We start from the raw sequence: 15,931 nt of genomic DNA, 5'->3' as shown, positions 1-15,931 counted from the left end.
TATTAATGTCTTTCACACTTTCATATTTTTGCGGTTTATTTTTATCTAAGAAAGTATCATTGTGGTTTTTTATACTTACTTTTGTGACATTATCGAACTGACTTGGCGCATTGTAGGTTTTTTATTTCGTATTACTAATCAGGATTTTATAAGTTTTTTTGATTATATTTTGAACAAAGTAATTTAATAAAAAGTCTTAAAAGTTTCCCATTAACATACAGATGCCTTTTTTGTCATGGAACCATTTATATCTCGAGGTCCAACACGCAATATACCGTAAAAGTATAATTAAAATTTAAAAATATATATTTGCTTATCGCGAAAAGTAAAATTTGCTTATCGCTAGTCGCTGATCGCCGGCAGTAGTAATATAGCACCTGGCAAGGGTCACCAGCGTAAAATAGGGATGTTGACACATGTTGAATTTTATAACAAAATCTAGTAAAATAGATAGCAAACGAGCAATTTATCACAATAATGTGGATAACAAAATAAAATATTGAAAAATTACAAAAATACAGGACCTGAAAGTTTCAAAATTTAAGTTTTTTTTATCTTCCAAAAACGATAAAAGTAAGGGTACCATTCGATTCCTTACATTTCACCAAAAACAATATTGTATAGCAACTATATACATAAACGCAATATTTCACCGACAAAAACGCAATTTTCTTGTTTTGTCCATACTACAACGTGGGCGATGACGTCACGGCCTCTGGCCGTTTTGTATAGGGCGTTTCGCGAGTGAAGTGCGACTGTCGGACTTTGACTACAATTTCTGACTTTTGTGTTACTTTAATGCAATGGGTCCCATATAGACATTTGATCCTAAAAACAAACCCGATCGATTGATACTATAAAAAAAAATTAGTCATGTAGCCTATTGTCAACATAGTCGTCACAACATGTGTTGTTTGCAGCGGAGCACCCGGAGCACGCGGAGCCCAGCTCGTCGGACTCGGAGCACGAGCAGGCGCAGCGGCCGTCGCGCAGGCACTCTACCTTCAGGAAAACGCTGCGGCTCTCTTCCGATCAAATCGTTAGTACCTATATAATATACTTTTCACCTCAGCAGCTCGAACAAGGGTACTTTGCTACTTAAAAACAGTGAGCAAAATCGCATTTTGCTCACTGAGTGAGACAAAATGAGCAAAATGCGATTTTGCTCACTGTTTTTAAGTAGCAAAGTACCCTTGTTCGAGCTGCTGAGGTGAAAACTTAATTGTTGGTATATCTTAAGAAAACATGAGTGAATAGAGGTAAGTGATGAAGAAGGAATACATTTTTCGGGTTCTCTAATATGTTCTCACTGCTGAGGTGAAAAGTTTTGTGAACTACACGAGATCAAAGTTATCTCGTGCGCTTTTGAGTCCCTTACTACGCTCAAGATTCTAAATTCTAGTATAGAATCTTTCGCTTGCACGGGACTCAAAATAAGCACTCGAAGAAATATCAAACTTTGATTTCTTGTTGTACAAATAACTATTGTTACTTAACAAGTTTAAAAAATCGGACAAGTGTGTCGGGCCCGCCCACCGAGGGTTCCGTACTATTTAGTATTTGTTATAGCGGCAACAGGAATACATCATCTGTGAAAATTTCAACTGTTTAGCTATCACGGTTCATGAGTTACAGCCTGGTGAAAGACAGACGGACAGTCCAGTCTTTAGTAATAGGGTCCCGTTTTTACCCTTAACTCAACTCAACTCAAAATTATGAGTTTAACATATCCTGGCTTCAGGCCTAGCTTTATTTTTATAACTTTGTAAGTCAGATATTGTTGGTCAATTTAGTCAAAAAAGTTAGAGAAAGTTTGAGACCTAGGTAGACACAGAAAGTAAAGAAACACGTCGAGGAAATAGAACCCTAGTAGGACTGCTAGGTGAAGTAACTTCTCCTAGCAGTCCTACACATTAACCGTTAATGTATAAATTCTCTGTTTTAAGACATATGTATTTTTGACAGAAAAAGTTGAACCTTCGCGAGGGTATGAACGAGATGGTGTTCAGCGTGACCACGGCCTACCAGGGCACCACGCGCTGCAAGTGCAACGTGTTCCGTTGGCGTTACGATGACAAGATCGTTATCTCCGATATCGACGGTACCATCACCAAGTAAGTTATTTATTTATTTATTTAATTAATAAAGTACAGTGATATTCTTTAACTATAATCATAGCCCCGCAAAACTCAACAATGAGTTTGACTGTGGGGTCATCAGTCTCTGGTTAATATGTAACTTAATGTAACTTAAAGTAGGTAAATTAATTACTACAATGTGTCATGGTAATGTTTTTTTAACATACCCAATGTTTTCGCGTACCCAAGTACCCAAGAAGAAGAAGAAGTAGTTATGTACGATTCACGGGAGAGTCGGGTTCATGGGAATAGTCAATATGTAATTTAAACTTTCTATATAGCAGTTATATTCCATATTAATTGGCTGCACAACGCACACGCTACTGAATTAAATGTCGGCATTTATACTGTCGTATCCGCTAAGAATACAACGTGTACGAGATAAACTAGTCTCTTTCAAACTGTACTAAACAGAAAGACATGATTAAAATGATCTAGACATTTAAGCGAAGAATAATAGCTGGCTTTATACAGGTATCGGTCACGCTACATACGTTCGAACAATTTGTCCTGCCTCATATTGTTGTGTACCATGACAAATCGAAATTACTCATTGAGTTTCCCCAACTTTTTCTAATTGTTGTCAGTTACTCAGAGTGTTAGCTTACATTGTACCGTCCTGCTATGTTATGCCTTACGCAACTGATGGTAAGCGATTACCGTCGCCCATCGACACCTGCAACACCAGAGGGGTTGCAAGTGCGTTGCCGTCTCTTTTCTTGAAGGTTTGAGGGTCGTATCGATCCGGAAATACCGCAGGCGACAGTTCATTCCACAGTAGCCGTGCGAGGCAGGAAGTTTCTTGAGAAACGCACAGTTGAAAACTGCCAACTATCTATACTTCGTTTTTTTTAGCATTAGAAATAAGGTAAACAATCTTGATGTGTCTTTTAATTGAAAAACACATTTTAAAAATAAGTTACGGTAAATATGTAACAATTATGAATCTAATACGATCTTTTATAGTCTTCTGCTTTCATAAGTAATAGTTATTGATTTTTAAAAAGTGTTTTTCAATTAAAAGACATGTCAAAATCGCTTACCTTCTAACAAGTTCTTTCTAATGCTAAAAAAAAACGAAGTATAAGTGGTGAAGATGTACTTTTGTGTCTTCTGTTGTGATTTAACAACTCGCTCATTTCGCAGGTCCGACGTGCTGGGACACATCTTCCCACTCGTGGGCAAGGACTGGGCTCAGTCGGGCGTGGCGCAGCTATTCACCAAGATCAAGAACAATGGCTACCAGCTGCTGTATCTGTCCGCGAGAGCCATCGGACAAGCTAGGGTAAGCTGAATCACCGATCATTTCCATGTGTTTACATTACATCCATAGCCAGATTTATCGGGGGCATAAAAATGTTCATTCACTCAAGACATTCTCAGAATAATTAAAATGATATTGAATAACTAATACAATAGGATCACAAATAAAATCAAAAGTAATTAGGTAATGATATACTTTACCTTTCATACCTAATTATATCACAGCTGCAGATATGTAAACAATGATTTGTGTCAATGAACAATATCATTATCATTAGGTTTTATGAAATAATATAAAATGAAAACAAGCAGAATATCAATGAATATGATATATCTTAATGACTTTTGAATAGTTATTTAATGTTGTAAGGCATACATTTCAAAAATCTAGTCGCTTGTCAACATGTGTACAAAGTTTAACTACTTGAGAACTTGCCAGCCTAAACGACCTTAAGGTTTTGATTGTGAATTTTGATTGTCATTGCTGCCTCAATATCACGTTCGTTGAACTTTAATGCTTAAGTCTTTGACCGTCAAAGACATGAATTGACGCACGCGGCTACAGTTCCATATCAATCCCGATAATGTTCATGATGACGCACCACGCACGATATACGTAAGTGTTGGGTAGGACTCGAGTCCTTTGAGTCCTCTCATCCTCTGCTTCGAGACTCGACTCAGTTTTTCAGACTCTTATAATGAAGCCTAAACTCGAGTTCTTTTCAACTTAATAGAGACCCGAGTCTTTTGTAGAGACTTGAGTCCTTTTCAGAGAACTCTCGATTTTTTTACAAACAAATTCGAAATGCATTGTCTTTATGTATAATTTGTGGATGAAGCTTTGGATTCCTCCGAAAACGGTGCCGTCATATGACGGCCGTCATATAGCGGCCGCAAAAGACGGCCGTCTTTACGGTGGCGACATGTGGAAAGTACCACAGCGTCATAACACAACGTCATCCACCAAGGTCAAAGCGGCAAATTTGAAAAATGTAGGCGTGATGGGATAATGTCCCATAGAAAATTTGAATTTCGCGCCTTTTCCTACTGACAAGATTTGCTTGATCATCTATAATTTACTTGGAGGATGAAATATCATCAGAAGAGGAAAATAATCGTAGTACGGAATCATTTATTCAAATTTCGTGTCATTTATTCAAAATGGCGTCACCGCTATCTAATAAAACGTTCACGAAACTATCGACACCGTCATGACGGCCGTCATCTTACGTTACGTTGCTGTCTAGGAAACCGCGCTATCTTGTTTACATAGACAACGTTCTAGTGACGTCAGTCAACGCTATATAGCGGCCGTAATATGACGGCACCGTTTTCGGAGGAATCCAAAGCTTTAGGTAGGAAAAACCTATAAAAAATTTCACGGAGTCTTTATTCGGAGGCTCGAGTCTTTTTAAGAGCAACTCAACAAGACTCGACTCGGGACTTAAGACTCAGAAGTTTTTTAAGCGCAGCGTCTCGTAAAAACGAGCCGAGTTCTTCAGATTCAGACTCAAAGGACTCGAGTTCCTACACTATATATACGTGGCGTTCAAAAGGTTAAATCTTCATGAAATCGACATAGCTAGTTATAGTTATTCAGATTCAGTATATACATAGTAGTAGTAGTAGTAGTTAATTCTTTATTGTACAAAAAGACATATTAAAAATAACATACAATTAGTAAGAAGTACAAAGGCGAACTTATCCCTTTGAGGGATCTCTTCCAGTTAACCTTTGAGTAGATGAGAGGAGATAGTGAAAAGAGGGTGACAAATGCAGCAAAATGTACAACAAGGTACCAGAAAGATAAAGGATATAAATACATACAAAATGTATAGGATAAACATACATATATTACACAAAAAGGAATGGGGAAAATACACTAAACATTGGAAAGAATTAGAAAGATATAAAGCAACTATACAATAGAAATATAGACAAATTAATCAGACAATACCATAGAGAAAAAAATACATAGAGTGCTCACTCCATACATCAGTTTTAGTACCAAAAAGACTATTAGCATCTAGCATCGAGTAGCGGAACTATCAGTACTGCTACTTGACAATAGATGTCGCCACCGACCGGAAAGTTTTATGCTGTTGAGATAAGACTTTCCGGTCGGTGCTACATCTATTGTCAAGTAGCAGTACTGATAGTTCCGCTACTCGATGCTAGATGTAGATACTGAAATTAATAGTCTAAACTGATGTATGGAGTGAGCACTCTATGTATTTTTTTCTCTATGACAATACATATATGTTATACAGGTGACGCGCGAGTACCTGCGCTCGATCCGCCAAGGCGAGACGTGTTTGCCGGACGGGCCGCTTCTGCTGAACCCCACGTCGCTGCTGCGCGCCTTTCACCGCGAGGTGATCGAGAAGAAACCTGAGGAGTTCAAGATCCAGTGCCTCGCCGACATCAAGGCGCTCTTCCCGCAGGGATCCAACCCCTTCTACGCCGGCTATGGCAACAGGGTCAACGTAAATATCCTACCTTTACTTAGCAAATTTTATTTTTATCTGATATAATTTTTACACAACCCTTTTTTACCACTTTCAGACATGGCTAATTTCGTTGTTTTTATTAAACCCGCCCAAACCATTAATCATTATACATACATGAACTAGCCAAGTCGATAGGCAGTTGTAAGTGTAGGTATTTGTACAAGAACGGAAATTAAATGCTTCATTTCTGTCTGTGTAGATGATTTTCTTGGTTACATAATTTATTAAACCACAGCACTCTGCACTGTTAGTGCTTGAGAAAGGAGACCTAGGCTCTCCGAAACAAGTCACTCGCGGACTTAAAACAAGTGAGTCTAAACCGTAAAATTATTCAATGTAATTTATTAAAGTTTGATTTAGGGCAGTAGCTTATTTTTTAAGTGTCTTTTTCAAGTTGTATTTACTTTTTTCACATTTCATACCAATAATATGAATGTTTTAGGACGTATGCGCGTACCAGGCCGTCGGCATTCCCATCGTGAGAATATTCACCATCAACTACAAAGGAGAGCTCAAACACGAGCTGACGCAGACATTCCAATCGACGTAAGTACCTCCAAACCTAACAGACCGTACAAAATCGCATTTATCGCAGCCATATGGCTTTCTTCTGTTACACATTGTGGGAGGCGAATACTGACGCTTTGTTAATGTGCAAGGCGGGGCCCTGCCTAATAGTTACTCACACAACTCACCATTCACTAACACTCCGTACTTCCACATTGTAATAAAGAAGTATATTTTTATTTCAGCTACAACGTGCAAAGTGACATGGTCGATGATTTGTTCCCGCCACAAAAATGCGATAAAGTTGTAATAAGCTAGCCCAAACTCGAATAACCTTAGTTAAAGTAAATTGTGGCGCACAAGCAACGCAATGGTAAGCCGTATGGCATGACGTAAGGGCTTGTCACCGCCGGCGCACCTCATCTCCATACGAAATACTTCCTAACGTCATAATACCGTCCAATCAATTAAGTACGCCTCGACAATAATCTTCGATATTTTGCAGAATGATAATGGAGAGTATTTGAATTTTTCAGCAATCTATATTCTACTTTAGCAAACTGTAAAACATCAAGGCCTAGAATCAGGTTGTGCTTAATACCTACTTCTTGTTGATTGGGGTAAAAATCGATAACTTCATCGCTCAGTACTGACCAATAACAGTTATCATCGACGAGTCATCTGTTCTGTCTTGTTTCTTAAGCAGCATAATTATCACTCACATGTGAAAAAGATTAATACAAGGACAAAAATCACGAAGTACAATATAACCAAACTAATTACATGGAGCTAAAAATGCTTCAAAATGCGCTTCAATAATGAAAAGTAAAAGAATAAAATTTATGCTGATTTATACATATATACATTTTGCGTAATATTTTATCACTAACCAAGTTCACACATGTGAGAACTAATTATTTACCAACCACCATTTGATCTCAAAATCTTAAAACATCCAAACAGACTTTTCTGTCTTCCTTCTGTCTCTGTCTTCGGTGATGGGGTTCAAATTCTGTTATGGTATCACTTATTTACATTGTCAGCAAATTAAGATTTATTGTAGTTGTGCAATTGTTGTTTTGTTCTATCCATAAATATAAAAATAATGACACGAACACAATGGTTTAGGTGTGGATTACATTTTTCTGGTTTTGATAATTACAGAAATAATGAAATAGATACATTGACAACTCAAGTTTTTGAACATAACTCAAATAACATAGTCATTATTGGACATTCATTGTCTCTTCTACACAATCATGGTATTCATTTTAGAAGGATCGATTGAATCTGTGTTCCACCTAAATGTTCCACATCGGTAATATTAGCAACGCTAAATGTGTCTTCAGTGCCGTGAATACTTCATGCGTCATAAGTCATATAGCCCATTGTGTTGTCAGTTTGAATTGTAGATATAGTTACTGGATACTAATAAACCATCGCCGTTTATGTGAGGAAAAAATACCCATCTCATTTGACCAATGTAGACAAAATGACTATAGTTAGCTACAGAGCCAACAGAGTTTTGCCATGTCTGAAATGGTAAGAGCATAGGAAAACAATAAAAGTAGTAAGCAATTGAAACTTCTCCGAACAGTGTTTTGTGTGAAATTGTTATCTTTTTTCAAACCTATACATTTTTCAGCCGCAAAATACATTTGAAAAGTATGACGGTAAATAAGAACTTCAATTACTTGGCTTCCTTTTTTAGGCATATCAATATTAGTATCACAAATAATAGCTGCTGGTCGACTGTCCCTAGCCAGTTTCAAGTTTCAGCACTTACTTGTCTGACAATTATAAATCTTCCCAGCTTTACGTATGCATTTGAATCCCCGCAATCTACATTTTTTTCTAGTCATGGTCATGAATCAATTATTCTCTTTAAATCTCACGAACATGACGGCATGCACAACTTAATTCGAATAAATTTAAACCGAGGTAGCACGTTCTTTATAACCTCTTCGGCATATCGAACAAAGAAATTTACATATATTTATTCCTCTCTCCACAAAGGATTCAAAAAGGCTAACCATTTTTGCGTAACTAGCACAGTAGTCGTAGAGATCTATGATTTCTCCAATTTGCGGGAGCTCTAAGTTGTGAATTAAGAGTACCTTATTAGTTACAAGCCAAGAGTGATCAATACTGAAAAAAAAATATCTTGTCTGGAATTTAACAGATGGCTCTGGCTGTGTAATGTTGCTTGGCAATTCAGTTACCACAAAACATAATAAAATTGGCTACTTTCCTACTAGTCAAATCAGCTTCTTTTTTAGAACTGTCAAAACGATTTGTTAATCTATCTAATCTAATACCTTTAAACGAGCAATTCTTGTTTATTTATATATATATATATATATCGGGGATCTCGGAAACGGCTCTAACGATTTCGATGAAATTTGCTATATGGAGGTTTTTGGGGGCGAAAAATCGATCTAGCTAGGTCTTATCTCTGGGAAAACGCGCATTTTCGAGTTTTTTTATGTTTTCCGAGCGAAGCCCGGTCACCCATATATTAGGGAATTTATATGAAATCATGTGTAGTGACGTCACGGTCAACTCGCCTACTTGTTATATTTTTTTATCCGATCTATTAAATAGAAATTGTGTTTAAAAATAACTGCTATCTATGTTTTTCTAATAATTATCTGGTGTTTTATTTCGTGCACAGTTAAAAATAATTTATTTTAAGTATAGGAAAGTGCCCAATTATGATATCTAGTTCGGTTGTCAAACTAGGGGCACGATTTCTACTTATCAATCTCGTCTCTTTCAAATTCTTTGCTAGCAGGTGAGTGAACCGGTATATTTGTATGTGGCAGGTACTCCCACATGTCGGTGCTCGTGGACCAGGTGTTCCCGCCGGCGCTGTGCGAGCCGAGCGACGAGTTCTCGCAGACCGTGTTCTGGCGCGAGCCGCTCCCCGCGCTCGACGTGCCGCTGCCCAAGCCCGGCCCGGCGCCGCCCAAACCCGCGCTCAAAACTAACTAGTCGCGTCCCTACTACACTTATCACAGACAATCCAACCTCTAGACATAGCATAGTCGCGCTACCCCCTCTGCCACACATACGGTAGCGTTACTCCATCTTCGAGTCAATCCCGTGCCGTGATTGGTCCGTGTCTTTGAACGGACCAATCACGGCACGGGATTCGCTCACCTCGTCCCCCCGCACCCCCGTATTTTTGGCAGCATCGGTTTCATGAAAGAATTGGCCTAAGCTCAGTCTAGAGGTTGGATTGTCAGTGACACTTATACACTACACATGTCTCTTAACCTCTTGGACGCCAGATGGCGCTAGCATGTTTGCATTGATAGTGGTATGGCATTTGTAACGACTTAACCTTTTATATGCCGTGTCAAACACAAAAGCTGTCACCGGACGCCACATCATTGAAGTTTCAAACCTTAAGTTGAACTTTATGTATATGCACGTAGGTCGATGTTGCTCTGTGGTCTGTGACCGATTGCGGTGCGGATATATCGGTCATTGGCGTCCAAAAGGTTAAAACGTTTACTTAGATTTCGAAGAAAGTCATTAATATACTTAAAAATACATTTCAATATGAATGCAATCTGTTACTGGATACGTATTAAATAATGTTTTATTCGCCAGCCTGGGAAAACTAAATTTTACCGTTTTGAATACAAAAAATTCACTCACTCGCCAAGAGACACAAGCCAATATAAACTTTATTTGAAAGTATTATTAAGTTTACATTGACAGCGTACGCCATAACAACTATAAGCGATCTTGGCGATGTTAGCACGACTAGTTTAGATGTTTTTGGCGTCCAAAAGGATAAAGTATTTAGGTGAATAAGGGAATGCACCAAGCTCTGTCGTCATACACCATTTTTAAGCGATCACGATTTAAAATCTAAGGATTTAAATTCTATTGTTTGTGTATTTCATGATTTTTTTCGCGCCTTTATGACGCTTAACTATCTACATGTGTAACTAGGCTTGATGTATCAAAAACTTTTGGGCTAATTTGCGTTTCGGGAAGTTGAGGTGCTATCATTTGAAATTTTATTAGGAAATGTTTTTATAATTCAAATTATCACTTTTATCTGAGACACATTATTTATATCGGAATAAAACGTTGGTCGAGTCAATGCTATATTATGTGGTATTAGTGGATATAACCTCTAAGTGCCCTCACATGCAATGCAGCACTTTAAGATTAGCCTTGCGTCAGCCCATGGACGGCGCTAGCTCATTGAGTGACTTATCAAGTTATCAACGTTCGATATGCGCCGTGACACGATGTGGGATCTGTCGCCGTAAAGAAACACACGAGACTTGTAACATTATCAAAGATTATCGGTACAAAAATAGCAGAGATTATAATGTACTATTTACTTATTTCTAATAATGACATGTGATTTATTATAGGCCAATTTATTTTGGAATATTTATTTGCCAATGACGGCACAGTTAACGAAAGATATATCAAAGAACTAAAACAATACCAGGCACAAGTAAACAATAAAGACTTTCAACCTCCGTGCGAAACTTATAGGACTGAGATGACGCGTAAACAATCATAGGAACTCAGTTTCGTATGATTATTGGCGGTCTTTATTATTTAATGTCTCTGACATGACTACTGCAAGTATTTTTTGATATCTGCTGTTGACTGTAGGTATAGAAATTACTTCTAGAACAACGGAGGTAAAGTAATTTAATGTTGATTATTGTCTTTCATACGACTGAGTTAGATACTTGCCGATTGCAATAATCTATCATGGTGCAACTGTGCTAAGTTATAAAATACCCCACGACATAGTTTCATAAGACATCAGACTAACAATTTAAAAATGGAAACACGATTAGTTAATTATGTTTGACTACTGCGTTCTCAAATGCTGTGATACAACGTGATCTCGAGTTTGTAACGCCAGTACGCGAATGGTGCGGTCACCCGAGTAGCTTAATTCTGCTAGAATATTATACACCGGCTTGTTAAGTGGCATCCGTTGCTTGCTGTCGCTGCTACTAATTAATAACGATAGCTTTTATAAATAGGTTCACTTGTAACAGATACCCGAGCAGTAGTCTTTAGTAAATAACGTACGATTTGCTTTCATATTCAATAGTCCGTCTATAGACAAGTAATATTAGTTTAAAATATAATTTACAAAGACTGGTATGGTTCCATGATTGATTGTAACGTATCATGAATTTGTAGATTTAAGTCTAGGGTCATGTCATCATGAGTTTTGGTTTGCTGATCGTTGTATGCTGTGATGTCGTCGACTGATGAAGCTATGCTTTATTTTTGTACTGTGATTACTTATTTGTATGTATGATTAAGTTTTCTTGTTTAGATTACACACTCAAAACATCCATAACAAATGCCAGGGCATAGCCCTTTTATGATTTGTATTTGACATGTTTTATAGATAATTATTAGTCATAATTTTTTGTACTGTACTATTACAGAGTGTAAAGTTATAAAGAGAAAAAAAGTCAACAAAGTATTCGTGTCGTAAAAATAGCAAATCCCTTGATTTTTTTTCTATGAATAAATTGCACGCGGTGACACCAACGTTTAGTGAAACTGCTATTTAGACGCCACGAATGTATATTTGACTCGGGACTATTACTATTATAACTACCTACTCTCTTAAGTTCATGAAAATTGATTTATAATGTTTCGTCTGATTAGAATTTGGTATTTTTCTTTTAAACTAAATAGATAATTTATTGTTGTTTCTGTGATTATTTTAATAAACATTTTAGTATAAATATAATGGAGTGTTTTATTATGAAGAAGAGTTTGGTTTTGAGGGAAATCATGTAAAATGTAATGTGGCACTATAAGCTCTAAGTCATTGACGTATAATATCTAAGGACGGGCTAATGGGGCACTAAACACGACTGGAATTCGTGGGTAGCACTGCTGAACACAAAGGCGCGAACACGAGTCCCTGACAAACATGCATTTTCGAGCTAAGGAAGCGGGAGGAGGTAGGTACGCCACCAACCGCGGGGGTGAGAGTAGCAAGTTACGCACCCTACGATTCCGTGACTGCCGCCATACATGAGGCGGAGACAAATGGGAATGATATATATGAAGCGCCTATTATCAGGGGACTCCGGTGGGGCCAAATGGGAATACACCATATTGACAGCTCCTTATTCGCTTCGCGAGCATAACTTTCTCAGGCATAATTTCCAAAGACGAAATGTTTTTTTTACACAGTACGTTACGTACGTGGTACATAAATGACGTGATATGGCAGTGCGATACGATGCATAATTTACCGGGTCTGCTTGGCTCCGCCCCAATTTATTCATGGAGCTGAACTTGGCAACACCGACTCGCTAAAACTTTAATTTGATGACGCAAGAGGGCAGACTTTGCTAGCAACATGCCATTGATCATTCGTAATTACGTAACCTTATTTCAAGGATATAAGGTTTACTTTACTAGTCTGTGTTGCTGTTAGTACCTAAGTATAGTCACAAAAGTCCTATCCTATTACATATTTACACAGTTCTTGCCCTTGCATCTGTGTTAAATAATCATTCAATAACACTATTACTGGGCATCGTTAAGCGAAGTGTTTTTCTTGGTCACTGTAGAGAAGGAACAGTCGTCTAAAATAATATTCATCTATCAATCACCAGTAAAAAAATGTTTGTATTGTACCAAAGAGTTACTAATAATTGTAATAGAGATGTAAAGTTTAAGAAAAATCGTGCCTGCTGTACTATGCCATATCTTTCACTAGTTAGGTACACGGAGCCATACAGCACCATCTGTATCAGCTGTTCAATACGAAGCACAAATAATCTTTGTGTTAGTACAAAATAAGGGTTTGCATAGATTCCTTTAAGTATTCATTCATACTATTAAACTGTATTTCACCTTTTATACAAAAGTTTCTATTGGGGTACGGAATTAAAATAACAATGATCATAATAATAACTAGTTGTATATTGGAAAAACCAAACAGGTTCTTATGAAACATCTATGTTTCATCCTCTTCCATCTCCTCATCTTCATTCCCATTATCCTCCTTGTCATCTTCTTCTTCGTTATCACTAAGACCGTCAATATCTTTGTGGAATCCCTTGCCTTTGGACCAATGGCACTTTATGGTGACTTTAAATTCCGCTATTTGCTTACCAATTAGCTTCAATATACTGGCCTGCTCTGGGGTTAGGACGGCACCTTTTTTGCAAACCTGTAAAAAAATATTACATGGACTTACGGAATAGGCACCTGACTTTACTGTGATGGTATTAAAGTGCCAAAGATCTTTCACCATTCTGTGTAGCTGTGTAGAACCAATTTTTTTAAAGTATATCCACTATAAAAGCGGTTTTATTAATTTTGTTACAAAAGTATGAAAAGCATAATTTCAAGCCTATACAAATCTTAAAATGGTTCTCTTAGTTTTTAAATTTATTGTTTAATTTACTATGAAGAACCAAAATTTCATCCTGTAATGCCCATATTACTTACAGCTACTTAAAACTATAATTTTTAAATTTGCACATTTGATATTAACACAATAACAGTTGATATAATGGAGTATTTTTAATGATCTAGGATGCAATCATTTTCATGGCAGACAAATGGAACCAACTATTTACTAGCGGTTCTATGAGCCGCTTCGTCATTTTGACAAAAATAATCTATATGAAAACATGCTCCTACAAATTCACGGGAATTGGTTGAAAAATGTAACCTGTAGGCGAAATCAGCAGGACAGCTGCACATACATACAAACGCATTTTTGCAAATGCTGAATATGGAACAGATATATTTGGCTAGCATTTATGCTCCCTCAGTAAACTAATGTTATCACATAAGCCATCTAATAATATTAATAAACTATTGTACCTGATATTCTTTAATGAGAGTAACAACACCTCTCTCGAGGGAAGTAGGCAGTCCAAGTTTCCTTAAATGGGGCTCAATGGTGTGAGAAAAATCTTCTAGAGGCCCCTGGGGCAGAATCACCTCTTCAGTGGCTACAAAGCCCGACCGTGCATACTCGGACTCACTGAAGTCATCAAACCACTGCAGAACATCTACCACATCTCTGTTCGTCATTAGGAGGCCACATTGACCTTTTATTTTTTTTGATAGCTGCAAATACAAAACTCATTAATATAATTTAATACGTCATAGTTTCATTTGCCAATTTCGTTTCGGTTTTATAACCCCAGAGGGGAAGTGAGGTGAGGTGAGAGGTATTCATGACCTATGATAAGCCACATAACATATGATACAAATGGATTTCCTGACAGCCGTTCCCACTTAGCAATAGGGCCAATAATAAGTTATTTATTTCTGATTTTAGGCAGTATTTGGTTTAGATACATTCTATTAAATATGTAATGCAGTAGTAAGATGGCCTGCACGCAAATGTGAGACTTAAACTTTACTACTCTTATTATATTAGATGAAAAAACAACTATGCACATAAAAATCTTACCAAATTAAGCTGATCTTCAACTTCATCATTTTTAGTCCTACCAAGAGCTATTGCCATGACTTTGTTTTTGCCGAAAAAGAATCTAGAGTCCTTCCATTCGTGGCGTAAATCTTTGAGTTTGGCATTTCTCATGTTGTCCACAGTAAACAGAAATATGTGCTCATATTTAGTCAAGCAATTTCTTATTTCTTCTATAGTTTTCTGTTTTAGCTGAAGTCCTTTCTTGTTTGTTTTTGTAAGGGATACTGTAAAGTTAACGAAAGTATAATTTATTATTTACTGGAATCCATAAAATTGTAGGTTGCTAACAAGTAACAGTCAAGAAATACACAGATAATTAATAATTACCTTTTTTATCTCTTTTGGATTTCGGCATTTTCCTATTATAGACAACGGGTTATCTACCAAATTTACCTTACAAATAAACCACGTTTTAGAAAATCACTTCGGAAAGGGAGAAAACGCACGTGGTAAACAATATATCTGACGTAGACGTATGACATGACAGTTCACATTTGACACTGAATAAACATTGACAGCCGACGAGCGTATTTTTCTCCTCATTTTTAGGGTTCCGTAGCCAAATGGCAAAAAACGGAACCCTCATGTCATGTCTGTCTGTCTGTCCGTCCGTCCGTATGTCACAGCCACTTTTTTCCGAGACTATAAGAACTATGCTGTTGAAACTTGGTAAGTAGATGTATTCTGTGAACCGCATTAAGATTTTCACACCAAAATAGAAAAAAAAAAACAATAAATCATGGGGGTTCCCCTTGGAGGATACAACTAAACGGAGTAGCCATTAACAGGCTTTCCCCTCTGTCGAAAATAGGCGGCCAACGGTCATACACAATGTATGGACTGACGTTTATCTGACATGGCTATTTTTACGTTACGCATACATTTGACGTTCCCCTCCCCCGCAAAAATCGGCAGACTGTTTTGTACAGAAAATTACAGACATGGCGTCTCCGTTTGATTATATTCTCCAAGGGGTTCCCCATAAGTGGTATCCAGACATGACTGATCAAATCAGTTGATTTGATCAAGAA

The 15,931-nt window shown here is 37.3% G+C and overlaps 2 protein-coding genes across 2 annotated transcripts in view; one reads left to right on the top strand and one right to left on the bottom strand.

Annotated features, from left to right (window-relative positions):
* The window catches only part of LOC134647213 (phosphatidate phosphatase LPIN3), a 32,402-nt gene extending 22,984 nt beyond the window's left edge, over nucleotides 1-9,418 (top strand). Inside the window, exons 12-17 of the mRNA XM_063501441.1 lie at nucleotides 921-1,039; nucleotides 1,966-2,114; nucleotides 3,285-3,423; nucleotides 5,672-5,887; nucleotides 6,354-6,457; nucleotides 9,244-9,418. Of these exons, the coding sequence (XP_063357511.1) occupies nucleotides 921-1,039; nucleotides 1,966-2,114; nucleotides 3,285-3,423; nucleotides 5,672-5,887; nucleotides 6,354-6,457; nucleotides 9,244-9,412 (896 nt within the window). The 3' untranslated portion in view covers nucleotides 9,413-9,418. The remainder of the gene's footprint in view (nucleotides 1-920; nucleotides 1,040-1,965; nucleotides 2,115-3,284; nucleotides 3,424-5,671; nucleotides 5,888-6,353; nucleotides 6,458-9,243) is intronic.
* Nucleotides 9,419-13,354: 3,936 nt separating this feature from the next.
* LOC134647644 (mRNA turnover protein 4 homolog) lies at nucleotides 13,355-15,364 on the bottom strand. Its single transcript, XM_063501999.1, has 4 exons — nucleotides 15,228-15,364; nucleotides 14,880-15,124; nucleotides 14,282-14,530; nucleotides 13,355-13,619 (listed from the first exon to the last, which is right to left on the bottom strand). The coding sequence occupies exons 1-4, from the start codon at nucleotides 15,253-15,255 to the stop codon at nucleotides 13,404-13,406; spliced, it is 738 nt and encodes a 245-aa protein (XP_063358069.1). The 5' UTR covers nucleotides 15,256-15,364; the 3' UTR covers nucleotides 13,355-13,403.
* Nucleotides 15,365-15,931: the final 567 nt, after the last annotated feature.

The sequence above is a fragment of the Cydia amplana genome, chromosome 4, assembly GCF_948474715.1.
Source record: "Cydia amplana chromosome 4, ilCydAmpl1.1, whole genome shotgun sequence".
Classification (NCBI taxonomy): domain Eukaryota; kingdom Metazoa; phylum Arthropoda; class Insecta; order Lepidoptera; family Tortricidae; genus Cydia; species Cydia amplana.
Note: the sequence above shows the minus strand (reverse complement) of the source record. Positions and strands in the feature narration are given on the sequence as shown.

Coding starts and splice junctions, on each gene's coding strand:
- LOC134647644 (XM_063501999.1), bottom strand. CDS start 15,255: ATGCCGAAATCCAAAAGAGATAAAAAAG. Junction 15,125..15,227: donor ATCCAAAAGAGATAAAAAAG/GTAATTATTAAT, acceptor TTAACTTTACAG/TATCCCTTACAAAAACAAAC. Junction 13,620..14,281: donor CTCTCATTAAAGAATATCAG/GTACAATAGTTT, acceptor ATTTTTTTACAG/GTTTGCAAAAAAGGTGCCGT.